The sequence below is a fragment of the Cinclus cinclus genome, chromosome 5 (assembly GCF_963662255.1).
Source record: "Cinclus cinclus chromosome 5, bCinCin1.1, whole genome shotgun sequence".
Classification (NCBI taxonomy): domain Eukaryota; kingdom Metazoa; phylum Chordata; class Aves; order Passeriformes; family Cinclidae; genus Cinclus; species Cinclus cinclus.
In genome coordinates this window covers 52,676,487-52,704,437 of record NC_085050.1, presented here as the reverse complement: position 1 = coordinate 52,704,437, position 27,951 = coordinate 52,676,487, and the positions used below count along the sequence as shown (strand labels likewise).

At 40.3% G+C, this 27,951-nt stretch overlaps 1 protein-coding gene across 1 annotated transcript; it reads left to right on the top strand.

Annotated features, from left to right (window-relative positions):
- Positions 1-118: 118 nt before the first annotated feature.
- Positions 119-27,008, top strand: METAP1 (methionyl aminopeptidase 1). Its single transcript, XM_062493828.1, has 12 exons — positions 119-238; positions 10,050-10,101; positions 12,110-12,222; positions 13,496-13,556; positions 14,727-14,818; positions 15,535-15,618; positions 17,044-17,182; positions 19,966-20,097; positions 22,494-22,637; positions 24,740-24,805; positions 24,974-25,151; positions 26,548-27,008. Exons 1-11 carry the CDS (start codon positions 119-121, stop codon positions 25,132-25,134), a joined length of 1,164 nt encoding a protein of 387 aa, XP_062349812.1. The 3' UTR covers positions 25,135-25,151; positions 26,548-27,008.
- The last annotated feature ends 943 nt before the right edge of the window (positions 27,009-27,951 follow it).

Sequence of the window (27,951 nt, the reverse complement as noted above, 5' to 3'; positions counted from 1 at the left end):
GGAGCCTCCTCCCTCTCCCCCTCCGTCCGTCCCTCCCTCCGTCCGTCCTGCTCTCCCCGCCCGCCCCAGCCGGCGGCAGCTCCGGGCGGCGGCTCCTCCCCCGTGGCCGCCCGGCAGCATGGCGGCGGCGGTGGAGACCCGCAGAGTCTGCGAGACCGCCGGCTGCAGCAGCGAGGCCAAGCTGCAGTGCCCCACCTGCCTCAAGCTGGGCATCCAGGGCTCCTACTTCTGCTCCCAGGTGAGGTTCCCTGCGGCCCAGCCCCTCGCTCGCCGCTCCGGCAGCTCCCCGCGCCGGCTCCCGGCCGCCCGGGCCCGGCTCGGCGTGCCCGGCTCTGCCTCTCTGCCCACCCGCTCCCGGCCAGCCTGGGGCACCAGCCCCCGGCCAGGGACCCCGCACGAAGTTTCCCCTCGGTTCCTCGGTTCCTGTAGCCGGGGTAGCCGGGCTGGCGGCCCCGGGCGGGGCGGGAGCCCCATTTCTCCTCGTGGCCGCGGGCGATGCGGGAACTCGGCGGCACTAAAGCGCAGCCGGGGCGTTCGTGAGAGGGTGTACGGATGTTCCTCTGCCTGAAGGTGTGGGTGGTCCGTGTGCTCCCCTTAAAATAAAGGCTTAGTGGGACAAAGTGTGGACGTGCTCATCAAATTCCAGCGGGTGCGTTTCTCTGCCGCCGGCGGCTCTGGAGTTCCGCGGCTTTGACAGACACCGGGAGACTTGTTGCTCTGAAAACAGATTTTCTTTAAGTTACGAGTTTCTGTGAAAACTGTTTGATACTCTTTTTTTTTTTTTTTTTTAATTATTCCCTTTTCATTCCCAACTTTTTTTTCCCCACTATGTCCTTTGATGTTCTACTCTGAGGATGTCAAACCGGAAGGTTCAGGTTAGGCCACATGTCATAGAGCAGTCAGCTCCCACATATAAATGTGGGAATTGAACGTGTTCTGTAGGCCACAGTGGTAGCAGAGAATGGTCCTTCAATAGAAAGAACTGTCTGATGACTGTTGAGAGCGTTTTTTGTTTGTGGGGTTTGTTTCGGTTTAGTTTGGGTTTTTTTTTTTTTTAGTTAACTTTAAAATACACAGCCTAATCCTTTGAACTTTCTATATGTGTAATTCTGTTAAAACCAGTGAGGACATATGTGTTTAGTTCAGAGATTAACACTAGCCTTCCTTGTCACAATTATAATTCAGAGTAAAATCATTTAACTTTTGTATATAAACACAAGAAAATAATTCAGTCACATCAGCTAGGTTAATTTACTAATTGGGAAGAAATTTTTTCTGAGTCAGCACAGTTATGGTTTGCATGGGACTAGGGGAAGATTTCCTATGTGCTTGTGACACACTCACTGCACAGTTTCTGGCACTTTCCCCTGAAGTCTCTGTGCCCTGTGCTGGTAGTCAATGCCAAATTAGAGCAACTGCAACTTAGAATTGTTCTGGCAATTCTGTATCTCTGGTTCCCAAGTGGTTAACTTCTAGGATTTGCTCTGTGTTTTACTGTGTGTTTTGACATGTCTGATATAGAGCTCATCATAAATGCACCATTGGTATATGCAAATATTAGTTGGTGATGACAAAACCATTTGTTAAGAGAATGAACAGGCCAGTGTGAAGAGTTCTAGTTACATCTTCACTCCCCTCCTTCCCATCTTTAACTCAGCTAATTCCATATAGGATGTAGAGATTCTTGTTTTCTATATACTGAGTTTAATTATTTTGAAATATCTGCTTCTGTTGTTAGGTAAAAGGGGAATTACTGGAAATATTTCCTGGCTTGTTAAAATAGGCTGCTGGATAACTGACTACATGCTTGTAAAGCTGGCCTGCCTAGGAAATGAAATACTGAACTGGGAATCCCAGTCATCTCATTTCTGAGTGATATGGGGCTGTGTTGTGCCTTGCTGTGCCAATCATGAATGTGGGTAAACACAGTGAAGGTGCTTCAGTGGTTTTGGGGCAAGGTGTTACAGAGAAGGACATTAGTGACAGCCTGTTTTAAAGACATGTAAGAAATGTCATACACTGGGAGAAGAGTTCCCATGTTCATCCTGTAGCAAGGAGCCTTAGCCCCCTCTTAGTACCCTGTGTGGGGCCCAGCGTGGAACCGTCCTGGGGCTCCAGCTCTCATCACCTGCTGTGTGACTCGCTGCAGTGCTGCCCTGGTGTCTGGCAAGCACAGTCAAGAGGGTAGGTGAGGTGCTGCTGACAACCTGGCTGCCTCTTCAAATAAGCACAAAGCAGGTGAAGGACTTATTTTCTCTGAACTTCCAGCAGATTTCAGCTGACAGCAGTTAACTGCTGAAACTTTTCTGGAATGCTCTCTTTGGTGGTTTTCTTTCCATTCTGGTCTTACATGCATAAATAACTCCTAGATAAGCTGGTGAGTGAACTTAGGATGTTATTCCACCTCACAGCACAGCTTGTGTTGTAGCTGGCTTGGTGCCCTCTAAGGATGTGCACTTCTACCCTTTTCTCTTAGGCTGCCCTGATTCCTGTGAGGTCTTCAGAATTTTCTTTTAAATGGAGAAAAGCTGTTGCATAAACTGTTTTTGGTGGATTTTTTTGGTGGTTTAGCACTGCAGGATCATGAAACACTTCAGGAGTGTGCAGCTGAAGAGCAGGCTTGCCCAGCAATAAAGTCAGCCAGTCCTTATGGAATGCACTGGTGTTAGCCAGGTGTGTGAGCACTTCCTTTGGGCTGAGGGTGGATTGGGAGCCACAAGCTGTCTGGTGTCTCCTTGACAGGTAAAAGCATCTGCATGGGCATGGATGCCAGGTAATTAATCTGCTTGGAAGCCTACAGTGGCTTTTTCATACTCAAATCAGAGCTAAAACCAAATTTATAGGAATTTATTTTCTCTAGTGCTAAAAGTAAACAACCGAAAATTGTGAACTGCTGTTCACAAAGGTAACCATGTGAAGCCATGTGTTTGGATTATAAGTAACTAATGTATCATTTGCTAAGAAAAAAGTAGTATAGGACTGAAAGGTATAGGAGGTATAGGACTGAGAATCTCAGTGTAGCATGGGGATTGATTAAAAATTATTTTTCGTGACTGCGCATAGAGAATTGAAGTGAACTTTCCAAGTAGGTTGCATCAAGACAATGATTTACCCAGCAGATTTCTCACTTGTGTTTCTCCTTTCCTGGAGAAGGGAGGTTGGAAGGTTTCTCCTTTCCTGTTGTTCTGGTCACTTATTTTTTTTCTCCCTCTCTGCATCAAAATGTATGCCTCAACAACATGCCCTGAAAATGCTTATGCTGGAGTAATTTGACATTCTCTGAGGTTTCTTTCAGCTAACACTGTTTCCTCTCTGGCTGTTGGGCACCTTGGAAACTGGGTACAGCTGCTAAATAATAGTTGTGCTTGTGGTCATGGATGGAAAGAGGGCCATGTGGCCAGGTTCTGGCCTTCAGGGAGGTTTTGACCTGGTCATGGAGACAAGGTAAAAATGGTGTTTAGCAGCAGAGGAGGTCTTGAGATGGTGTCTTGAACCCTGGCTTTTTTTTTTTCTCTTTCATTTAAAGGTGTAACAAGAGGAACTGTTCTGCTGAGGGATTCTGTCTGCTGTTAACCCTTAGTAATATTTTAGGCGAGTAAATCAAATACTGTCACTACCAGCTACCTTTTTGCACTGTCTTGTTTTCTTTTTTTCAGAGACTTACTGGAGTGTTGTCTGTGTTTATCATCTTATGGTGAGACACAGTAATTCAGTCTATCTTCTGAATGTGGAAACCACACAGATGTCCAGCATCACATCTCAAGTGTAGAGTTTTTCTTTCTAAGATGAATTTGTCGTTGTGAAATATGCCTTACAGACACGGTCACTTGCGTGTACATTGTGTAGTATACATAAAGTTTAAGTAGACAACTTGCATTTCTTCTGTGTCTTCTACAAGTGGCTGAAGGATAAAGAAGGGGGGAGATCTGACTATTCCTGAAATATCCAGTTACCATTTTTATAGGAGCCTTCTAATTGTGAATGGATCACTTATTAGTGATTTTGTGTTGTTTTTGTGAGAAACTTCCTCTTTAATACTGCTTATATAAATTTTTTCATGGACAAAAGAGTAGGTTTACTGTGGTGTGGGCTAGATGCTGGTGCAGGGCTGTCTCTCCAGCCAAATTCAGAAATACCTACTTGTAGACACTTACTAGAAACATTCTCTTACTCTGAAGTCAGTGGCCTTTGCCATTTTTATTTCTCTGAGAGCTAGTGGCCATGGGTTGTATCACAATAGTCGTAACTTACTCGAGGAGAAGCGTTGCCCCTTCCTGTTTTGTGTGCCCTTGCATTGTCAGCCCCAGGTGTATGAAGTGGTGTGGTTATGGAGTCAGAAGTGAGGCCTGGGGTTATATGGTGACTGCCCTGTGTGTTTTAGGTTTTTGAAGGGGTAGCAGTGGCTCTGAGCTGTACGGTCAGGGGCAGCATCTCTCTTGCACTGGTGGGTGCCTCCCAGTATCTCTTTATCTGAGGTGGGGGCATGACTTGTTCAATTCTGGTGACAGGAAAGAAATGCTGTTTTGTACAACTGACTGCTTTCTAGAAGGCACATTTTCACTGACACTTGGCCCTGGGCCCTTGACATCTTTGGATGGTCAAGGTTACAGTAATTTGTGAAAAATTCTGGACCTGAAGATTGTTGTCCCATTTCCTGCTTTGCTGTTTCCTTTTGCTGTCAGTGTGTTGGGGATGGGGAGCAGGGAATAATGGACCTGGATGAAACTGTTTTTTATCCTCTCTCATATCAGACAATAGGACATCAGTTCTTGGTTTGCTGTCCTTTTTGCCTGAAGTAGGCTGAAACCAGCTGCTTGGATTCAACTGCAGCACTGGAGTTTCCTCAGACATAAATGGCACTCAGCTGATACCATCTTCTAGAAAATCAGATTTCCTTTATCAGGAAGCTGACATTCTCAATTGCCTATAAATCACCATGAATACTTGTGTCTGAGGTAAGCACCTGCTTATTGGTGAGGTATAAAAGCTGAGCCCTCATGACTTTCTGAGAGTAAAACTTCAGACTCCTGTAGGCAGACTTCCTGATCTAGTGTTCCATGTACTGACAGGATAGTCCAGTTGGAATTCCTCTGGTCCATTGTTCCTTCACTGCTCTCAAAAATCAGTTGTATATTTCTGTAAATCTGAAGAGCTGCAAAATGCAGTCCCTTCCTCAAAGGAAGGGCTCTGTCATGAGGGACCCAGGAGTCTCGGGTCTTAGATGAAGGAGAAAGTCAGTCAGCCCTTCTGATACCAAGGTTCTACATGTGGGTACTTCTCTTGCAGTTGAATCTGAAAACACATATTTGACTCTTCTGAAAAACCGACTATTCACGTGTGCGGCTTAGGCTAGTTTGGAGTTTTGTACGGAGTTTTTTCAGACCGGAGACTGTCTCTGTGGGCTCGTACTGCCCCAGAAGGATTTCAGAGTGCTGAAAATAATCAACTGTTTCATTTAATATCAGATGTATTAACACCTCAACATACTTGCATTTACAGATAAAATGTGAGGCAATCTCTACTGTATTTAAAATATATCTATCTATATCTAGATAATAGATATATGTATATGTAACTGATAGCCTGGTATTAAGCTAAATGCTGTACTTCAGGGTTGGTTTTTTTTTTTTTTGTCTTCATACCTTCAAGGTATTTGGTCAAAAATTACTCCTCATTATGCCAAATGACATGGTCTCAGGTTAAGCCCCAGACAGTTTTACATTCTAAAGGACATTTGTAAATTCTGTTAAAAAGATTGCTTAGAATATTTTTAAGTACAGTGTGCTGCTTGGCACTGTTTCCTTGATGTTTGTCCATTGCAATTCAGGGTATAATGACGTGCAAAGAGACAGACAATCTGTCCTCACAGTCTTGATTCCAACTATTTTTTTTTTATTTTTTTTTTTCCTGTAAAGTAGGTAATTTTGGAAATTCATCACAGTGGCTCTAAATGATGACCATAGAGGATGGAGGGGGTAATGCTTTGGAAGCTGGACACAAGTTGGAGTGCTGATGGAGGAGTTGTTAGAGCTAACTTGAGTTGCTCCCATGCAAAGGCAGTTCAGAAACACAATCTGTCAGCTGGCCTTGAATTCTGTGCTGTGGTGCCTGCATAGCTTCCTGGGCTTGGATATCATAGAGTGGTCTGGTTTAGAAGGGACCTTAAAAAGACCATTGAGTTCCAACCCTCTGCTCTGGGCAGGGGTGCCTTCCACTAGACCACATTGTTCAGAGCCCAGTCCATCCTGGCTGTGAACACATCCAAGGATGGGGCGTCCCTGTCTCTGGGTACCTTATTTAAATCTAGTTTGTTATATCTTTGTTATACAGAGGTTTGTAGTGTAGTAATGTCCTCATCTTGAGCATCCTTTTCTTCTCTGGAATTTGCAGTTGTACTTTCCTACCTCTTAATCAGACTGTATGCATACATGAAGTGAACGAATAAGAAGCTTTCTGTTACTTTCTGTTACTGTTGTAGAGGTGAAAATAAACATAACACAATTTTTTTCTCTAATGACTTCAATAACTGTTTTAAAGGGTTTTTTCTTTTAATGGTTGATTTAAAAAAACAAAAAGTCAAGGTATTTGGTAGTAATCAGTGTGCTCATAGTAAAAATGAACCATGCTATAAAGCAAATACTGCTATGCTGCATGATTCTGTTGATATTGGGGGAGTCCTTAAGGTAAAAATAACTTTCAGAAATAACACAGCTTCCACAGGGGGATCCAACAGGAATCTTTCCAAATGGTAATGCTGGTTGTGCCTTTGGTTACTTTTTGATATATTTTGGTGAACATTGGTTTGAACTTGTCTCCAAACACAAAACCCGTGGGATTGGGTTAAGAGTGTCTTGAAGCCAGAAATGTTAAATATTTCAGTATGCTGATGGCCTCTGACTGGAAGACACTTATATTTTTCTTACTGAAGAATAGTTGTACCCAAGATTGCTCTAAACAAGTCAAGGATTACCCCTCTGCTTGCTTTTTTGTCATACATTTGACCTCTCTTCTTGTACAGTCCTCTTCAGTGTTTCCACATCTGTCTTGACTGAGGTATGAAATTCACATGCAAGAAAAAGAAAAATGCTTTAGAAGAGAAGGGTGGGGATATTAATATCAGACATGCTAATAGATAATGTAGTACTTGAAATGAAACCCAGGAAGTCTTCCAAGAAACTTGAAGCCAAATTCATATTGTTCCTGTATGCTTTCCCCCAAAGCTATGTAATGTTTTAAAATATAGTCATGCGGTGTAACATGTTCCTTTTTTCACTATATTTGGAAAAATTTATTGTCTTCATTTTAATACTAAAAATCACCCTGGATGTTTTTTTCCTTGGATTTTGTTTATTTAGTCATTGAAAATTTTCTGTCCTGACCTGGATAGGGCATAGGAACACAGAAGAATTGTTAGGAGACAGAAATGATAATAGCAAGATTGAAGTAGATGTCTCAGGAGAAGGCTCAGTGAAACACATATTTTTCTCCAGAAAATACTCCAGAAAGTGGCCCAGATGGAGAGGAAGTTTCTTCCATAGCTTGTTGGGAAGTGTGTCATATAGAAGGTGAGGGTGTTTCCAACATGCAGTGGTACTTTGTTGCCAGAGCTGTGATTCTCCAACCTCTGAGATGACAGCTGCCATATTTTTGTGTGGAATTGCTGGGGCAGAGCTCTGCAGTCATATGCAATGTGGTGCTTGTGCAGTAGGTTGCTGAATATAAATAATATGTATGTACCCTGTAAGTCCAGTGCTTGCAGGAAGCGTATGGCTGATCCTACAGAAAATAGATGGGCTGTAGGTGGATGTGCAGCATATCCTTTGAGTGCCTTCCAGAAGTGTCAGAGAGATTAATTGGCTGTACATTGCACTTGTAACAGCCCCTGCTCACAAAATGCTTTGGACTTATTGTGTGTGCCTGTTGCAATTGATGGATGTGCACATGGTGCATGTGTCTGGGTTGTCTCGGGGTACAGCAGCTTTGGAGCTGTGCCCCAGGAGTTCTGCCAGAGCTACTGCTTCTCTGGAGACAGAGGACAAGTAAAATCTGGGAAACATGTTTGGGAATACTTAGGCAAATGGCAGCCTTATGCAGAATCGTCTTAGGTTGTCCGCAGCTGCAGGAAATAAAAAGCCAAAATGGAGCCTCTCAGGTTATGGTACTGTCCCAGGTTCTGTGTTTTCCTGGTATTTTCTGGTTATGGGCCAGGAAAGAGGAAAGCTGTTGGTGTTGGACAAAGCAAGGGCATTATCCCCCAAAATTTCATGGGGAAGCAGAGAATGAACTACAGTCAGTAATTACCACAGCTGATATACCTCTTCCTTCCCCAAATACTCCTTTATACTAAAAAAATGTGGATTCTAAGTTTGCAGACCTGGTAGCTGCTCAAAATCCTTAGTTGTGTAATCCTTCTTTTATGCTTCAGAACAAGGATCTTGTGTTTGCAAGGGGAATAAAACCATACTGGTGCTTCCAGTGTCCTTGAAGTAGCATTTTTAGATTTTTTTTTTTTTTAATTATCCCTAAAGCAGGCTAAAAAAACAAAAAACCTGTTAAAACCTGTTCCTTTTCTCCCAGCTCCCCAGCAGAGAACACTGCAGTGCAAAGGTCTGTGTGTGCAGTGGGTAATATAAGTGTGACAGTAAAACCTTGGGCTGCTATTGGAAGTGACGCTCTCTCTGGTCACGCGAAGCCTTGGTTTCAGAGCTCCTGGCAGTGCAGTCACTCCTGGTGTGTGGGGTGGCAGAACGCAATGAGCAACTGGTTCTGGTCATGAGGGGACCAGCACACACACAGCAGGGTCTCTTTGGACATAGGTGTACTTGTGCACCACTGTACTCCGTGTTTGGGGTGCACTTTGGTAACTAGTGGTTGCAAGACTAGTGAGGGAGGATGGAGAAGGTGGCTCAGCAGGAGCAGACAGCTCAGAGCGCTCAAGAGCAACCCTGAAGCAAGGGTAGAATGTTACAAGCTGGGCTTAGTTTGCAGATGTGTTGTCTTGCACTGGTTGAGTGTTGTATACTTTAGGTTGAATCAGTTGTTGGCTGTGGATGGTGGTTTTACAGTGATGATTCAGCATTAGTATTGTTTCTCCTTAAAAAGAGAAACAGTTTGCTTCCTGCCTCTTTCTTCAGAAATTCAGCTGTAATTGTCAATATTTGGAATTAGCAGTTTCTTAATGGGTGTTTTGAGTGCACATAGCTATTGATTTAGAATTTCTGCTACAAACCCAAGTAATTTGCTTATTAGCACCTTAAAGGAAAACCTTTAATGCTGCCTTCCGTGACTTTTCTATTTAAATACCTTTTTATTTCACGTCTTTTTGTCATCTTAGTCCTTCTTTATTCTCCAGCTGCTAGCCATTTCCATCTGCCCCTTTGCTGATTCTTTGTTTCCAGCATGAACTGCTCTATTTGTGCTTGGGAAGAAGAGAAAAGACTTCTCCACAGTCACTCTTTTCTTTATTTCCATTTCAACTTTCTCAATATAATTTTTTCAACTTCCTATTTTCATTCAGTAGCCCTCATTTCCGCCCTGTAGTCTACTTCATTAGTTCCCCTGTGGTTGTGCTAATTGGCCTCTGTTGCTTTCCTGTGCTGGAGCCGGAGGCAGAAGGATGCAATTAGCAGGAGGAGATGGCTTCTTGTAGGAGTCAAGGGAGGACTTGTTGCTCACTACAGCACTGTAAGATCAGGTACAGAGACAGACTCTGTTTCAGCCAACCTGCAGCCATCATGGTGTTTAGTTACTCATTAAAATGATAAGGGGGTCAATAATATATAGGATTATATCAGTGTGTTTCGCTGCCATGTGTATTGTCTGTTTGGCTCTGCTTTTTCTGCCTGTTCTGGTTTATAAACTTCTGAATGTGATTTTTTCTGTTGCTAAAACTAGCAGTTACAGTAGCATTTGCTGTATATTGCTACTAGGGTTAATAAAAACAGTCTTTCAGCTTTCTTTTAAAATATATTTGCCTCTCTATTTTGTTAGCTTGGCATACGTAAATACTGCTTAAAATATGTATTCATAAATTTTGTTTGCAATTCTAGGAATGCTTTAAGGGAAGCTGGGCCACTCACAAGTTATTACACAAGAAAGCAAGTAAGTACATTACTTTTTAAAAGTAATTTCATATACATTTTCATATTGGTTTGGTTTTATCCTGTGCAGTGAGCCCTAGGTGGCCTTGCTTGAGCTGAGGATTGGACCAGGTGACCTCCATATGTTCCTTCTAACCTCAACTGCTCTGTCCGTCTCTGTGTAGGAACAGTATTGGGTTTTTTTCCCCAAGATACCTGGCACTGGATGATGCATATCTGAAATTTTGCCCAGTTCTCAACAATCTAAAGTGCTGTGTAAAATTTCAGAGGCGGAGGTTCACAGAAGTGTTTGTTTCTGTTCACTTTTCTATTTGTGTGGATTATTGCTTGAGCTACATTGCCAGGTATATGAACACAGAAAGAGGGGTGCTGAAATAAAGGTTAAGGAGAGAAATAAATCACTGTTGTAAGGCAGTGTTCCTTCATAGCATTTTGATGTCTAATGTGGTCAAAGGCAGTACAGTGGGAAAGGTTCTTGCAAAGTCTTTGTGATTAGACGCTTGCTGGAACACAAGTGAGTCAGAGTGCAGCTGTTCTGTACATTTTTGGAAAAAAAGGGAGCCATTGATAGAGGATGTATCATAGCTAAGATTTTGCTGAGTTCAGTTCAAGGTAGTAGCTGTGTGCCTTAGTGACAGCTTGTAGCTCTGGCGCAGAAATGCTAGGAGACTGGTAGATTCTACCTTACCTGAGTAGTGCAAATAACCCATGAGTGTAAAACAAAAGAGAGGGCAGACAGTTCTGTCCCTTTGCCTCCTCCCTGCCACCACCTGCCTATGTTCATAAAGCCCTCCTGAAAAAGGAGGTAGGATTAAAAAGTGATATGGCAGAAACTTACATCCTCAAATGATTTACCTCCTTTCCTAAAACCCAATAAAGCTTCTTTTTCCATGACAAATGTTGAATGGTAAATAGGTTGGAGCAGTACAGACAGTTACAAGTTCTTTCTCTCTTCCCAATGTAGGGATCTAGTTGTTTGCACTTGCATTCTGTATCCTATTAATTTGTATGAATATGAAAAGCTTTGGACTTTTAAATCATTATTTCTCAATTTCATCTGAACTGAATGTCATTTGAGTAGATGGCTCAGATGTCAACCACAGAGACTGTGAGGAATTGACGTTAGGGCTTGCAGTGGCAGACCTTTTGCTACCTCTCCATCCTTTTGAGATAAAACAAACTAGTTATCCAGTTATGAGATAAAGATTAATGCTACCGTGCTCTTTCTTAACCCTTACATTCTCTTTCTGAGTAAATACTTCTTCTTTTGGTATTGTTCAGGAGATACTTTTTCCAATCTTTTATGTAAACACCTTCAATTTGCCCTCATAAGAATGTGTTATTTGTGAATGAAGTCAGTCATTGGACCATGTCAGACATGAATTTCACAAGGTTCAGAGAGCTGTGAAGCTGCAGCAGTTTGGGACCATCTTCTGAGGTGTGAGCACGGCTTGTCCTGAACTGCAGAAGTGGTACCTGCACTCTCTTCATCAGCTCTGGAGGGGTAGCAGCCTCCATGTGTTAAGCCTGACATTTGGACGGCCTCCATCCACCTTTGGATGGCCTCCTTCCCACCCTAGGTCGTTTCAGTCACTGGGTGCTAAGGGAGATCACAAGAAAAGAGTGTTCATCTGCAGTGCAAGGGTGTTAGTTGAAGGGATACTGAGTGCCTCTGTAGAAACAGGCTTTTTCCCTGGGAATGAAAACAAGCACTGCATTATAAAACTACAAATGAAGTACAACTTAATTACTATACTTCTTTTGTGCATTCAGTCTTGATATTCCCCAGTTTGCTATTAAACAGGGTAGGAAGAATGTGAATTTGGAATGGACTATGCATAATGATAACTGCTACTTATACTTTCATATATCAGTATATAAAATGCCACACAGAGTTTGGTCTAGACTTACCTTCTTCTAAGTCACTTTCTAGACCCCACAGTTCTCATTCTTAGACAGATTTTGCTGCTGCAACTTCCCCCCCCCCCCCCTTTTTCTTGTCTTTTCAGAAGATGAAAAAGCTAAGCGTGAAGTTTCCTCCTGGAGCCTGGAAGGTGATGTTAACACAAATCCCTGGTCTGGTTATCGATACACTGGGAAACTCAGGCCACACTATCCGCTGGTAAGCAAGAGGTGCTACTCTACTTCAGCACTGCTACATTCTGTAGCAACTAATGGACCACCTGATGACCTCTCACATATTAGCTGAGACAGGAGAGTTTCTTGATCTGAACCCGATGGCAAGGGTGTTCATGGCTGTCCTTACTGTGGTTCGTTTTAGTTTAACTTGTTCTGTCTCCTGGTATATTTATAATTAAGGGAGTGCCTGCGAGCATCAGTAGCAGGCTTAAGCTCATACCTTCTGGATGTACTCTGATATTTATTATACAAAAAAGCTACTGCTATTTCAGATGATGTCTCCTAATTGTTTGTTGTCATCATCAGTTATGGAGCAGTCTGTTTCTGAAAAGCTCAGGTGAATTAATTTAGAATTTAAATAATTTGTTTTATATTATTATGAAAGTTGCTTAAAAAATCCTGGTGAGTGAACTGATGAACAGCTGAAAGAACAGAGGTTACATTTACCTCCAGCACTGGAATGGTGAAGAACAGAGGCCAGTAAGGTCTTTGGTTGTGAAAGGTGGGATATATACACACCTAACTGTATTTTAAAATTGGCATAAGTTAGTACATGGAATAAGCTGAAGCTTTCTTTTACAGCAATAATGGCATTTTCTTTACATTTGTCTTTTCTAATTGTGCTGTGCTAGAAAAGCTGCCCCAGTGGCATCCTCTCTCTGGTCTTCTCCATCTGTTACAGGCTCATTAGAGAACAGATTAGGAGAGCGTGAGCCCATGTGTGTTTGTTAGCATTGTTGGAGAAAAAGGTGTTTGGAGTATTTCACTGGCTAAGTAATTTAGTTGTGTTATCTCTGAACATTGGGTTTTTTGTCTTGTGACTGCTCTGAGGCTGATGCAAATGAAATTAGACATATTGACTAAGGTGGTGATCAGAAGTAGCTATCTTGCTAAAGAGAAGAGGGATGTATTTGGAGCCAGTGCACTTGCCATCTGGAAGGCAGCAGAAAAACCTACAGTATAACACATTATAAAACCAGTTTGATTCAGTTGACAATAAAAATTTGATTTTTACAAAGCTGTGCAGTTGGCTATTAAAAGTTATATCATATGATAGCAATAGAGAGTAACAGCAGAATGTTTGGAAAGTTGGAACTTTTGGAGTGTTTACATACTTTGCAATTTTTTCTAAATGGACTTAACCATATTTAACATGAAATATTTCATATTGTATTTCATGTTGCTGTATGACTCTGTTTTTGTGACTATAATAAGTGTTCTTGCAACCTAACCAGCTTTGCCTGTGGTTTGTTTAGACGCCAACAAGACCTGTGCCAAGTTATATTCAGAGACCGGATTATGCTGATCATCCACTAGGTAACATGAAACAAATCACAATTATGAGAGTTATGTTTGCTCTCTATTTTCCTTTGCATTGAAAAAGCCTTTAAAGCATCAAGGAGATACTGGAGAAGGGAACCTCTTCTATCTGTTCTCACTTCTTCCCCCTTCCCTTACTGATTTTTAAAAAATCATGGTTGCAAGTATTTTTGGAAGTCTAAAGTTTGCAGTGGGTTGTCTTTCAAAGGTGTACAGGAAATTAAGTTAGTTAATTTGGTTTTGGGTTTTTTTCAATCTCAAACTTACAAGTCTGTTGTTAATTTGATAACAAACAGCAATCAGTTGACTGTCACAGATGAATTCTGCTAAACCATTCTCTGTGGCATCAGTGTATCTGTTGAAAATATATTATAGCAAAACCAAGAAAACGTTGCAATATGCATCCCCCAAAAGAAAACTGGTGTATGAGTTCCAGCTGGTTTTGGACAGAGAGGGAATGCATTCAAAATTACTTGTTCTTCAACTGTTTTGGTATTTACCCCTTGTTATACCAGTATTGGGGCTTTGCATTTCCCAAAGAGGCTGCTATAAAATCTGTTAGCATTATTTTTTAGATTATATGATGTTCCATAGTTATTTTTTAAAGAGTGTAAACATTAAAACAACACAAAATTCTGGATTTTAGAGGGTCACTCATCTATAAAGCTGAGATTGCCCAGAAAATATGGTAGGAAGAATTTACATGTGTTTGTCAGCTGGTTATTGCAGTACATGTATAACCAGATACATTTCCAAGTACGTGTAACCTTTATATGTGACTGTTTTAGAATGTAATTTTCACTCATTATCTTCTAAGAGCAGCTGAAAAATGCTCTTCTGTGAATAAAATAACTTGTAAACCTGGGATTTAGGGTTGTGCTTTGACTAACTGGACACGATGGTTTTATACAGTAAGTGAATGGCCTTCATGAGCACGTGGGGCATTATGGTATTGTGGAAGGCTTATGAATTCCAATTAATCTGAATAATGATGATGATACTACAGCTTGATGGGTTTCTTACTTTAGGCTATGGTGAGAAGGCCTGTAGTTCTATTACCCTTGGTAAGCTAAGGAAGTTTCTGAAGTTGGATAGGTGTAGCAATTATTACCCTCTATAACATGGAGTTTTTTCTTTTTTTTTTAATCCTCTCCCTTTTCTTTTCAGGAATGTCTGAATCAGAACAAGCTTTAAAAGGAACCTCTCAAATAAAAATACTGTCATCTGAGGATATAGAAGGGATGCGAGTAGTGTGTAGGGTAAGGGGGTTTTGATTTTTCTTGCAAGGTGAATTTATATTCTTTAAAAATCTATAATTATTTCACCACTTTGTCACAGCACATTTGAGAATACAAACTTTCAAACCACTTTAGAGCACTGAAAAATAGTTTGGGAAGCTTGATATTTTCTGCCTTTTTCTCTTCTTGTGACCCCAATTCCCAGTAAAGTGTTTTGCAAGCAGAAGGCTGACTTTTATCTGTTTCCTGCATTTGTTATTAGTAGTAAGACAATCTGTGCCTGATACATTGTTACTGTTAAGAATATATTTTGCAGTGCATAAATGAGAATTTTTTCCTCTCCTGGAGTTGGTACTAAGTATAAACTAAAACATCCCTAACAATGTTTGCAAAAGAGCTGTTCATTTGTAATCACTTCCTTGTGCATAAAGTCAAACTTTTGAACTGTAGTTAGGTAGTCTGACTTAAGATTGTGGCATTCAAGGAAAATGTGGTCAAAACCTTAACTGGAGTATTTTCAGCTCTCACAGAGGTGGCTGAGTACATGACCTGGAGACATCTCAAAGTCTTTCTAGAGCCAAACTCCACACAGCTTTCCTGGTGATCTCAGTGAAGCTGTCAAAAATGGGTTATGAATCTTGTAGAGAGTAGTCCTGGCCTATTTTAAATCAACTTAAATTAAGCCAATAGATCAGTTTTTAAAATCTATTTTAAATTTTAAATTGTTTCGTTTGCAGCTTGCTAGAGAAGTGTTGGATGTTGCTGCCATGATGGTGAAACCAGGAGTTACTACTGAAGAAATTGATCATGCTGTCCATTTAGTAAGATTATTTTATTATTCTTTTGGTGTTCATAACTGTTTTCTTCTATCTCTTTATTTTTGAACTATTATTGTGTAGTTTTCTTTGTTGCATGAATTCTATTTCTTTCTTTCAAGCTCTTTCCCAGTTTGAAGCTGGTGGGTAGTGCAGATGGCAGAAATGTGCAGTGGTAGATTCAAGGTAATTTAGGAGCTCCTGGGCCTCTCTCTGTATCAGCTGCTTCCATATTTCTGGCTTCAGATTTCTTCTAAATTTCTTCACTTGCTTTCTCAGTTAACGTCATATTAATTTCTTTCTTCTAAACCCTTTGTGCTCCACAGAGAACACCATATGTAGGCCATGGACTTCTTGTACTCTCTGTGGTTGGTTAAGACATACAGAGGAGAAAGTTGAATTATTTATGATTTGGAATCAGAACCAAGGTGCCTCAGAAAGAACTGAAACAAGATGTTTGATGCAGTCTGACAAAATAAAGCCACAGTCCAATGAATTGTTTAAAAAACAGAATCTTCCTCCCTTAACTTTCCATAGATACTTGAATTGTGTGTTTTTTTCCTTTGCTGTCTTTTCTGTGTAATCTGGTACTTGAGGCTATTTCTGTGCATTGTGAGAAAGGAAACAATTTTGGTATAGTTAACTTTGAGAGCTTTCTTTTTATCTGCATTTGCAGCTATTGAGTCAAGATTGTCCACTTGCATTAGGCTGGAGACTTCTGTTGAACTGCATTAAACACCAGTCTACTTGATTAGGCATAATGTATAATATGAACAACTAATAGTTAACATGGACTTACCCCTCCTCAGCATTTTATGGAAACTTTGGCAGGTTGTTGATACTGACTGATATCCCTGACTGGTATTTTACAGTTTTAAAAACAGTATTTTTCAATTTTTTTTTTAATGTTAACACAGTATTTTTTTTCAGCACTTTGCTCAGTATGTCACAAAGTATGTGTAAGTATATATGAAATGCATCTGTTTTGCAAAAATACAAAAAGGTTATTACAGTGCAAGGGAAGCAGCTTAAGGTTTTAAAGCTGGGGGGGAGAAGAGTAGTGTGAAATATTTTGTTTAGCTTGTGTGTCTTGCAAAAATCTTGGACTGGGCACTCAAAAATGGTAATTGAAAATTACTTTTTAAAACGGAATAAATATTGTCATGCATTGTTTTAAACCTGAATATCTCAGCATTTGCAGTCAAACATGGAAAATGAGCAGAAACAAAATTAAAGCCGCTTTAATTTCTTCCTGGTAAAAAAATCAAGGCATAACAAAAACACTGCCAAAAATGCTTGAAGAATTTTATTTTGAAGAGTCACTGCTTTTCAGCCTATCATTCTTACTGTAAAGCTGTTGCACATATGTTTTTTTCTGTGTTTTTTCTTTGTACAAAACTCATTGGTGTAAATTTTATCTTCTCTATTTAGGCTTGTATTGCAAGGAATTGTTATCCTTCCCCTTTGAATTATTATAATTTCCCCAAGTCGTGTTGTACGTCAGTGAATGAAGTGATCTGTCATGGAATTCCTGACAGGAGGCCATTGCAGGAGGGAGATATTGTTAATGGTAAGTGCAGTGAAAATTAACCTTGAACATTTTTACCTTCTGTGCACTTAAAGCATGCAGTAAGGTTAGGTTTCAGAAGCAGGCAACATGATTGGAATACCTTCTTAAGAGGAGCTGTTGTTCTCCTTTACTAGTGAGGTTGTTCTCATTTACTTCTGCTCTTTACATACTTAATTTAATGAAATTAATTAATAAAATAATTTCAAAAGTTCAGTCCACTTTAAGAGCTTTATAGTTCTTCTGCCCTGATCTGTGCATTAGTATAGTGCCTGAGTATTCTACTTGTGGGCTAGATTCCAGTTGTTCCAGGCTGTGTATATATAGTGAATGAAATGTATATTGAATTATTCAACTGGATTAGTTCCATGTGAATTCTTGAATAGATGGCTCTAGATTCTTACAGTTTTGCTGTGCTCATGATTATGATGACTGTAAAGGGTCCAAATGTAGAGGCATTGTATAGGTCCATGTTACCTTTTTTTGAGTATCTCACAACCTAACAATACCAGCTGCTTCCATTCTCAGTACTCAAGGTACTTAGGCTTTCTTGGATGGTGAGAGATAATTCTATAAATTATTATACCATATCTTGTCTTAACTTTCATTTCTTCTTGGTTTGGCAGTAAAAATTAAATTATGATTTTTTTTGTGCAAACATTTGCACCTTTGTTTATTGCATCGGTTTGCTTTTCTCTTAAACAAATACACAGTTTATGCTAAGGTTTGACCTGCCTCTAGAAGCAGGTTGTAATCTTTTTAGATTATCATATATTTGATACATATTAGCTTGTAACAATAGCTAGTAAGTCTACACTTCCATGGGTACCAGCCTTTTCAGAACAAGTCTCATGATTGCTACCCCTGTCTAAGTAAGGTGTGGTCTGGTTGAAAGCTCTGAGCTTGTAGGGCGCTTGTAACAATGTATGCCAAAGCTCCTTCATCTTACTTTCATTTCAAAGATGATGCCTTTGCACAGGTCTTTATTGTTGCCAGCTATTCAGGCATTGCTGGAGTCCAACCTAAGAAGCCCAGCTCATAGAATCATAGTTTGGGTTGAAAGGGACTTTAAAGATCATTTTGTTTCAACCCTTGTGCTGTGGTCAGGGACACTTTCAGTATAAACCAAAGCCCCATCCAGCCTAGCCTTGAACATTTCCAGGGGTGGGGCATCCACAGTTTCTCTGAGCAACCTGTTCCAGTGCCTCACTACTCACTATAAAGAATTTTTGTCTTGTACGTAATCGAAACCTACTATCTTTCAGTTTGAATCCATTCACAGAATCACTCGTTTGGAAGAGATCTCCAAGATCATTGAGTCCAACCCATGACCTAACACCTCAACTAAACCCTGGCACCAAGTGCCACATCCAGTCTTTTTCTAACACGTCCAGGGATGGTGACTCCACCACCTCCCCAGGCAAAGCATTCCAACATTTTGTTATTCTTTTGCTGAAAAACTTCTTCCTAATATCCAACCTGTATATATTTCTATATTCCTCCTCATCCTGACCCTACATTCTTTTGTAAGTTTCTCTGTCTTTCTTCTTGGCTCTCTTCAACCGCTGGAAAGCCACAATTAAGTCACCCCAAAGCCTTTTCTTTTCCAGGCTGAACAATCTGAATTCTCACAGCTTTTTCTAATTGAAGAGGTGCTCCAGCCTTCTAATCAACATGGTTGGCTTCATCTACATGGTGCCTTACCTCTCTGCTACTTGCATGCCAAGACTGTACCTCAGTCCTAGAGAACACATTCTGTAAGAGGCTTTAGTCATACCTTTGTCCATATTCCTGCACTTGATCAAGCTTGGAGCTTTCTGCTTGGTTATGATGAGAAAGAACTGGGCTTCCTTCCTGTAAGGTAGTAGCTCAAAAGCCTCTTGAAAAGGAGGACCAAAACAGTTTACAAGGAGGGATAGAAAAGGTACCTTGGAGGGAATGTACCCAATGAGCAGTTAAAAGGAAGTGTCCATCTTTTTCTTTATTTAAAACTTTTTAGCCTGGAAGCCATGTCAAAGTCCAAAGCAGGTTTTTTTGAATCACAGGAACGTGTCATTCAGAAGGTACTAGCAAGTGATGTCTAGTTGTTGACACCAAAGTATGTTTTCCCATCTCTTCCTATGAAGATTGTACTGGTCTCTCTCAGGAGCTCATGTACGATATTCCTAAAGTATTATTGTCTGCTACAGTTTCCTTCATGACTCTTTACCTGTGCGAGGATTTGAGTGTGGGTTTCTTCATGAATAGCAGAGCAATAAGTCTTCTAGTGGGGTTGGTGATTTAGCAGCTATCAGACCTACCAGCTCACTGACAAAGACTTACAAACAAAAGTTCCCGTTCTGCCACAGCAAGACCATGATTACATACCTTTTAAAATATAATTTCCCCCTATTAACACTGGAATTAATTCTAAAAAAGTACTTAAATCACCATTCGCCAAAGAGCTTCTCTTACCCATTTTTGCATTTACCTTAAAAAAAGAAAAAAACAGTGCTAGCTTGCTGTTTCTGTGTTGCATTGTTGAGGGATTTTTTTTCCTCCCCTTCCCCCTTTTATTTCATTAAATCAAACTGTTCAGCAGTGAAACACTAACTTATAAATTATTATATAGGACCTACTGGATAAGCTTGAAAAAACAGATTTTGCTGGAAGAGTTCTTGTATGGAATTCTTGTGAAGTAATCACTTCACAATTAGAATCCCCCATTTTTACATGTTCTCTCACAAATCAAGAGGCGGGAGGTGAGGAGCAGAGTGCTCATTTCCCATGCCTGCTGTTGTTTGCAGTGGATATCACCGTCTATCGCAATGGCTACCACGGAGATCTGAACGAGACGTTTTATGTTGGAGAAGTGGATGAGGGTGCCAGGAGGCTTGTCCAAACAACTTATGAGTGCCTAATGCAAGCCATCGATGCAGGTAAAACATGCCTGAAGCATGGAAGTTTTGGTTCTCAGACATGCTTGCTCATATTGCCACTGCTCAGAGTGACTTCTGGTGCAGCACACAGAAGCATCAGTTTGTTGTCACCAGCTGATGATGGGTGTTCTGTAATGCAGTGATCCTTAAAATGGCACCGTTCTGTGAGTGGTGCCTGCAACTTCTTTTTAAGTGTGGGCTGATGAGGAAAATGTATTTGCTGAGCTGATCTGCAGATGATATAGATGTGCAGACAGCCTTTTTTTGACCATGGATGAGTAAGACATCCTTGATCTGAGTAACTTAGAGAATATAACAAGCAAGGTATGTTTTGGAAAATCCTAGTTTTGTAATTTGTTGCACAGTGAACTGGTAAGGTAAAACACTGTGTGAACACCTAAACATATCTCTTTAGCCCTGCCAAACCTGATGGTTATTTCATAAAGCTAGTTATGAGTTCTTGACTTTCTGTGGGAGTGTGCCAGAGAAAACAGATCCATATCCTCCAGTAGCTACAGAACTTCAATTATCTTGCTTAGTTAACAGTCAGGGCAGCTGCATTGACACATACACTGAGATAGAAAGGTAGCTGCAGAATGTTATGTTCAACTTCAGAAACAAAGAGAAGAATTTCTCAAGTCCCTGGAAATACTTGTACCATCTGTATCTTTTGCATCCTGCAGCTTCTTAAAATCCCCATTATAATTTAATCACTTCATGGCCTCTAGAGATTGAAGTTTAAGGTGCTATATAGTAAGGCTTTAAACTTGTATTTAATCAAAAGTAAATGTAAATAAAAGAAATTAAAATGAACACAATTCGGGTTAATAATTTGGAGATTGTTAGTCCACCTGAAAAGACAAAAATCCATAGGGTTGATGTCTTGTGTATCTGTTGTGTGCTTAAGAAAATACTGCCAGGTTGAGCCGTGAAGAATAGAGATTACCTGTTAATGTGGGATTACTGTTCTGAAATGACCACTTCGTTTTTCAGAGCTAAACCAGAACAGTGTGTATCTTTGGTCCTGTACTTTTTTATAGCAAGTGTTACATGTGTTGTCTCTTATCCTTTGTATGCTGGCTTTGATGTAGAAACTGTGACAGAAATTTCCCTGTGTTCGTTATAAAGAGATTAAAATTCTCACTGTAAGTCTTTTTCACCAGCTTTTTAGATGCTGTAATGTGTTTTAAAAGCTTTTAGACATGGCATATGGGTAGGAATTCTGACAGCAAGTGTCTCAGCTGTTAAAAGGGGTCACCTCTCCCCTCTTTAAATCATCTTAACAGCTTGGTGTTCGACCAGCAGAGCTCCAGCGGGGAGAGCTGTATGAGAGAGAAGCAGAGGGCTCCTTGCTCCATTGAAATGAGTTGCACCTGCTGTCAGGCCCATAATTCACAGCTATTTAGCACAAACCAAACACATTAGTATCTTTCCTACCATGTCCTTTTTTAATTTTTGGAGAAGCATGTATATTCCAGTAATATAAGTTTCTTGTTATTTTCTATGAATTCACCTTAGGGGTTTCAGTTGTAGTCACTTACATTAGCAGAGAATTGAACTAAATGGTAGCTTCACATAAAGTTTTAGCTTTATGTGAGTTCTGCTTAAGATGGCTCCACACAACCACACATCTGGCTCCTGAAGGAACAGTATATATTCAGGGAGTTTGGAATAGTCTTGAAAAAGGTTGATATTTTGTTTTAAGGGACTCAAGGTTGTTTTGTATGAATCTTCATTAGCTGAATGATGAAACATTGTTGCTTTTATGGCATTATTACTCCCTCGTCCAAGTGCTCAAAGTGAATTTTTCACACCCTTTTCATGTGTTTTAAACTCTTAACTTGTAAGGCTTCCTAAAGGGATTGTCAAGAAAGTTAAACCTGAATATGAACATTCTTATTTGCTGTAGCGTTGTCACTGAGAATCTTGTCTCAGAGTAGAGATACCCATTTTCCCTTTATTTGTTTTTCTAAATATCAGTCCTTTCTGTGCATTTTTCACATAGTAGAGGGTTAAGTGTATATTAAAATATAGTTCATACATTCATTGCAAGAAGCACTACAGCTCAGGGTGTGAGAGCTCACAAAGTACTTTGAAAATCCTTTAATTTCAAACTTCGACATCCTTTTAATGTGACCACTTGCATCCATGAAAGGAAGCAAGTAGTATTCTTGTGAAAAAGACATTTTCTACTGTCTCTCTCTTCTTTTTTTTTTTTAATATGAGACAGTTTCCTATCTCATATGCATACTCACTGGATTAAGTGATCATAGGAAGTTGCATACTGAAACAGATAAACACACAAGCCATGAGTGCTACAGAGGTGGTATTTGATGGTTAGTTGTGTTTGAAAGAAAGTTCTCTAAATTTCCTTCTGTGTCTCTTTCATTTTGCAGTAAAACCTGGTGTTCGGTACAGAGAACTGGGGAACATAATTCAGAAACACGCTCAGGCAAATGGATTTTCAGTGGTTCGGAGCTACTGTGGGCATGGAATCCATAAACTTTTCCATACGGCTCCTAACGTGCCCCATTATGCCAGTGAGTATCTGTTCCCTTTGTGCTGTCCTGTAAATAATAAATTATTTGCAGTGAATGCACCCAATTTACTTGAGCCATCAAGTTGGCATTTTGGCACTTGAGAAATAAGTTGTTTTTTTTTTAACTCTGGGCTGTAGCATACTTTATGAACCTATGCTTGCATTATCTGCCTGCACTAGTGGTTAGTGTTAGTTCTCATCAGTACTGGGTAAGTGCTCAAAGATTTTTCCTGAATTCCCAGCTGAATTCCTTTAGACATTCTTGTCTGACATGAACTGCCAAATGTTTCCCTCTTTGGAAGTTTTAAGCAAAACCTTACCGCCATTTACAGATGCAAATAAAAAGCTCTTTGAATAGTATAGATGGGTTTTGTGCCTGAATATGCATCCTGTTTCTTTCACTTTTCTTCATTTGAGTGTTGGGATTTGGTATTTCTGGAAACTTCATCCCAGTGTGTGGCAGAGGAGGAGGAGGAATGAACATTCCCCCAGTAGTGGTAGTCTTTGGAAATGTCCATGACCCCATAACAATTTTTCCAGCAACACTAAGAAACAACATCCACAGAGGCAAAGGACGGAAGGTTGAGTGCCAGTGAGCAGCTAAGGGCACAATAAACATCACAGAGCAGTGATGAACAGTTCACACTCCCTTCAGCTGCAAAGCTGCCCTGATAATAGGACACTTGTTTCTGCAGACCTGACAGGTGTCTCCATCTTCCATCTCCTACTGAGCTTTAATACATGTTACAGTCATTATTTCCCTAAGTTACTTTATCTGACAACAGAGAAAATCTGTTAATTGCAGGGTAAAAGGGATATTTCTGGGATGTACTTTTTGTTGTGTAAAATGAAGAAAATATGGATTATTTGGAGGTGGAGAGCTTTTTATACCAATTAAAATCCAATCCAAGACAATGGAAATTTTTATCTTTCCTGGTTATTTGGAACTTTGAATTTTTTTTTTTGTCTTTGAGCAAATATGTTCATTCCCAGAAAGATGCCATGTGCTTTTTCTGGAATTTTAAAATACGGAGTCACAGCAAAAACAGCGATAAGATCTGAGGGACTTAATGCCTCTTGGAGAATAAAGAATGCTGCTGCTTATTTCTAGCCTACTGTGAAAGGAGTTTGAAAGTCAAAAAGCTAATTTTCTAAGAAAAAAGGTTCTGTAGCTGATGTGGCACCTTGATGTCTGAGATTTTTAAAGCCTCTAGGTGATTCAGGTAGTGTAATAAATGTACACAATTAAGGTTAGATGGGGGGATGTAAAATAAATGCAAATTGTCTACAGCAACAAGGTAGCTGGGAGCTAATGGTTCCTGTGCAGCTCTGTAGTTTGTTCCAGCTCTCAGGCTCAGTTACATCTGAGCTGTGCTGTCCTTCCAGGTGAAGCAGGGCAGAGGAGATGGGCTGAAGCCTTTCTCCAGTCAACTTGCACTCCTGGAGTCCTGCTGTCTCTCAGTTCATGTGCCTCCACATAAGCATTTTGGTGCAAAAAGTTATTGTGTTAATTGTCCTGGATGCCTTGAAATGCTTTGCTATTTTATGTTAGCTAATGAACACAGCATTATCACTCTGACATTACTATGACCCCATTATCCAGGGTAATGAGGGGGCAGTGTATCTTTCATAAATGGGATCATGGGATTACTTAACCACTGCCTCATTTTGACAGTTTATTGTAGCTATTGTAGCTCAGTGTAAACAAATTCCAAAGGAGATTCCAAGCCTTCTCTGAGTATCTTAAGTGCTTCTTACTTCTGTTGTTTTTTAATTACAATTTTCCATTCTAGAAGTGTGTAGAAATTCCTGTATTATATTTGTTCAGGGTTTTTACAAAACTAGAGTTGAAATTCCAGTTGTTGGAGAGATAGACAGCAATTAATTTTAAGCTGCTTGAGTAATTATTACAGTGTTGGTGGATAGGGAGAAAGAAAGAACTAAGGGAAATCGTTATGTATACATAAAAATGGAGAAGTGAACAGATTTCAGAAGGGCTTTTCTGACTTCACTGTGTTTCTGTTGTATTCTGTTAGGACAAGGATTTGTTCATTTACTAAGATGGTATTCTTTTTTCTAAATTGAGTGTTTATTTTATTGCAGAAAACAAGGCAGTTGGAGTCATGAAGCCAGGTCATGTATTTACAATTGAACCAATGATCTGTGAAGGTGAGCAATTGAGCAGTAGAGTAAAATGGTTACTCTTGTTTGCTCTTAAGCAGTGATAGAACAGGATGCTGGTTCTATCCTGTAGAGCTGATAGATTTTTCATTTCCCTTTGGGGGACTGATACCTGTTATTTAAAGACTGGCAAGGAGGGATGCTTTCTGTTTTCAGGAGGCTGGCAGGACGAGACCTGGCCCGACGGTTGGACTGCGGTGACGAGGGACGGGAAGCGCTCGGCACAGTTTGAACACACACTGCTGGTCACGGACACGGGCTGCGAGATCCTGACCCGGCGCCTGGACAGCATTCGCCCCCACTTCATGACCCAGTGATAGTCCACACTGAGCAGGTGCATCAGAATGAGAAATATATATATTTTTTTGCCCCTGTACTATGCATTTTTTAAAGAGTACAGAACAGAAAGATTTCACCATTTACTTTGTTCTCAGTGATTGTAGATAAGAGGAATATCTCAAAGAACCTGACCCAATGTCTGCAAAAGCAGAGAAGAATTTACAGAATTTCCTGCTTTCCTCCTACCTACAACACTCATGCTGTACTTTACTTTTTTCTTCAATTATGTCTTTAGCACCTTTCTTCCAATTAGACCCACAATTGCTTCTGTTGCTGCCATATTAGCTAGAAAAGTGTGGGTAAGCTTTCCCACTGGGACTTGGTATTTTTGGGATCCAGGTTTTTTTCACCATTTCAGTGTGCCCTGGCACTCTTGGTTTGTGAGTGGCACCTGAGATTTTAGGCATTTCTTATTCCAAAGACTTGCTCTTGCTTCTGCAGATACTGTTCTGGGCCTTGTTTGTTTATCAGTTGAGAAGGGGGCAGAAGAGAGAAAAACAAGCATGTACAAGAGCGGGCTACCTTTAATTGTGCCCTATCTCTCTGCTGGTGGCTTCTGTGATGATTGCCACTATGGGTGGCACATTGCGTTAATGGCAGGACTTGTTTCTCTTGCTGGAGATTTGATAGGATGGGAAGTTAATAAAGTCTGTCTTATATGCTGCTTTTTGGTGAAGCAGCGCTTGCAGGCAGCCTCCTGCACCAAAAGCTTGATGAAGCTGATGTATCAGACTTGCCTAGGTAAAGGAATGAAACAAGAACCAAAAAGATCCCATGATTCATGGGATCCCTACCTGTGTTAACTGTGGGGCATTTTTTAAAAGTACACCCACAGTAGCTGTGGGGGATTGGATTTGCAAGACTTACAGTGAAGTATCTCAAAACAAGTCTGAGCGTGTGAAAATGAAACATGTATAACACTGTATTCATTTTCTTTTGGTAATTTTTAAACGGGTCGTTTTCTTCCCCCTTGGCTGAGTGAGTTTCAGGCTTTTGCAAAGTCTTAGGGGGGCAGCTATGAAAACTGGGGCTTTTTCCTCAGACAGGGTATAGAGTGGGCAAGGTTGGTATATATTCCCCTTTATATTTTGTTAATGGGTCATGATGAGCTGGAAATAGTTATGTTAAGGAGTGTGGATTGAGTAAGCCTCTCTTCTCTCTACCCTTTCTTTTTCCATGCCCATTTCCCTTCCATCATCTTTGGTGTCTCTGCTGAGGGAATTTATTTTTTTCTTTTGAATTGTAATCAAAAAATTTTTAGACCCCATTGTAGACTTTATCTTACACCACTGTAACACAAGAAATACTTAAACAAACACAAATATTAAATCATACAATCATGGGCATAGAATACACCTCTTATAAAACGTCTGGTGAATTTGTTGCCACAGATCCAAGAACATGAAGTGCTGCATACCCTTGGCTCCCTTGACACTGCAGATTTAGGTGGGGGAAAGGGGTTAATGCTTCACAGAACTGGACTCGTCTACTCCCAAATTTGCCAGAAAATATCTTCTCTGCCCTGAGTGCCTCAGACCTCTGTTGCTGTAACATCACTGCGATGTTTTCATTACCTTTATTCTTGTTTTAATTATGCAGTGAAGTGACCTGAAACAATGCACAGAGAGTGCGTGTGTGTGCGTATGGCTGTGTGTGTGGAGATTTTTAGCAAAACAGACTGTAGTACTGGAGTGGGATTACCTGTGCTGAATGAGCTGTGTTGAGGAGATGCCTGTCCTGGAGGTTTGCCCACCATATCCTTCACTTGAATGGTTACAATGGTCTTGCCTTTTCTATGTGTGTGTGTATGATGTGGGGGGTGGGGGGCTTCATTTTTGGTCTATAAAATAAAAAGTTGCAGCTGCTTTTAACAGAAGTAATTTTTTTTTGGTCTTGTAATCCAACCCCAGACATAGAAATTTCAATTACATCCAGGTTTGTGTGTAGTTGTGGAAGCCCCACTGGCGTGCACCCAGTTTAAACCCACAAACTCACCCTTAAACCCACACGTTCCACTTGGGATACCTCTTCATTGTAGCACTGATACAACCAAAGTTAGCACATTTTTAATGCAGGTAAGCTATGATGCTATGCATTTCTGCCTATACATTGAAATCACAGCATAACTGCTTATAGTCAGTTCATATTACTGCACTATTTCTAAATGAGTAGAAAGCTTAGTTAGCATCTACACCTACATCAGATCTTTCAACATAAGAGGGCACATCAGCCTTGAAAACAAAACTTACTAAATAAAAATACTGAGAAAAACTATTTTTTCACCTATCTAGCTGTGTCTTTGCTTAAACATGACATACTAGACTTGTGCTGACTGGATTGTGGAAATTAACTATTTTTGATTTTTACGTAAGTTGCTATCTACTTAAAGATCCCAACTTTTTAATGGCATTTTTAGCAATCGTATACACTTTTACCAAAAACAGAATCCTGCAAGTACTTCCAAATCAGTCTCTTAATGTCTTGTCCATTTTCTGTTGTTTAAGTCAGTGTGGAGATTCTTCATGCTGTTTCTGTAACTTGACTTGAATATTTAAGGAAAGAAGGTTTGGTAGATGGTGTTCAGTGACAGCAGGAGGAGAGTGGCGAGCCTGCATGTTTTACATGACAGCCAGCACAGTACATTCACATTTCATGCACAGTGATTTGGTGGAAAGTTTTTGTCCACTGAAGTTCTTAATATTGTCAGGATGGTGCATTTCAATACAGCACCCTGATCGCCAAAAATGGGGTAGAAGCTCTTGTTTTTGAGTCCCTCTGTTTGCTGAAAAACTTAA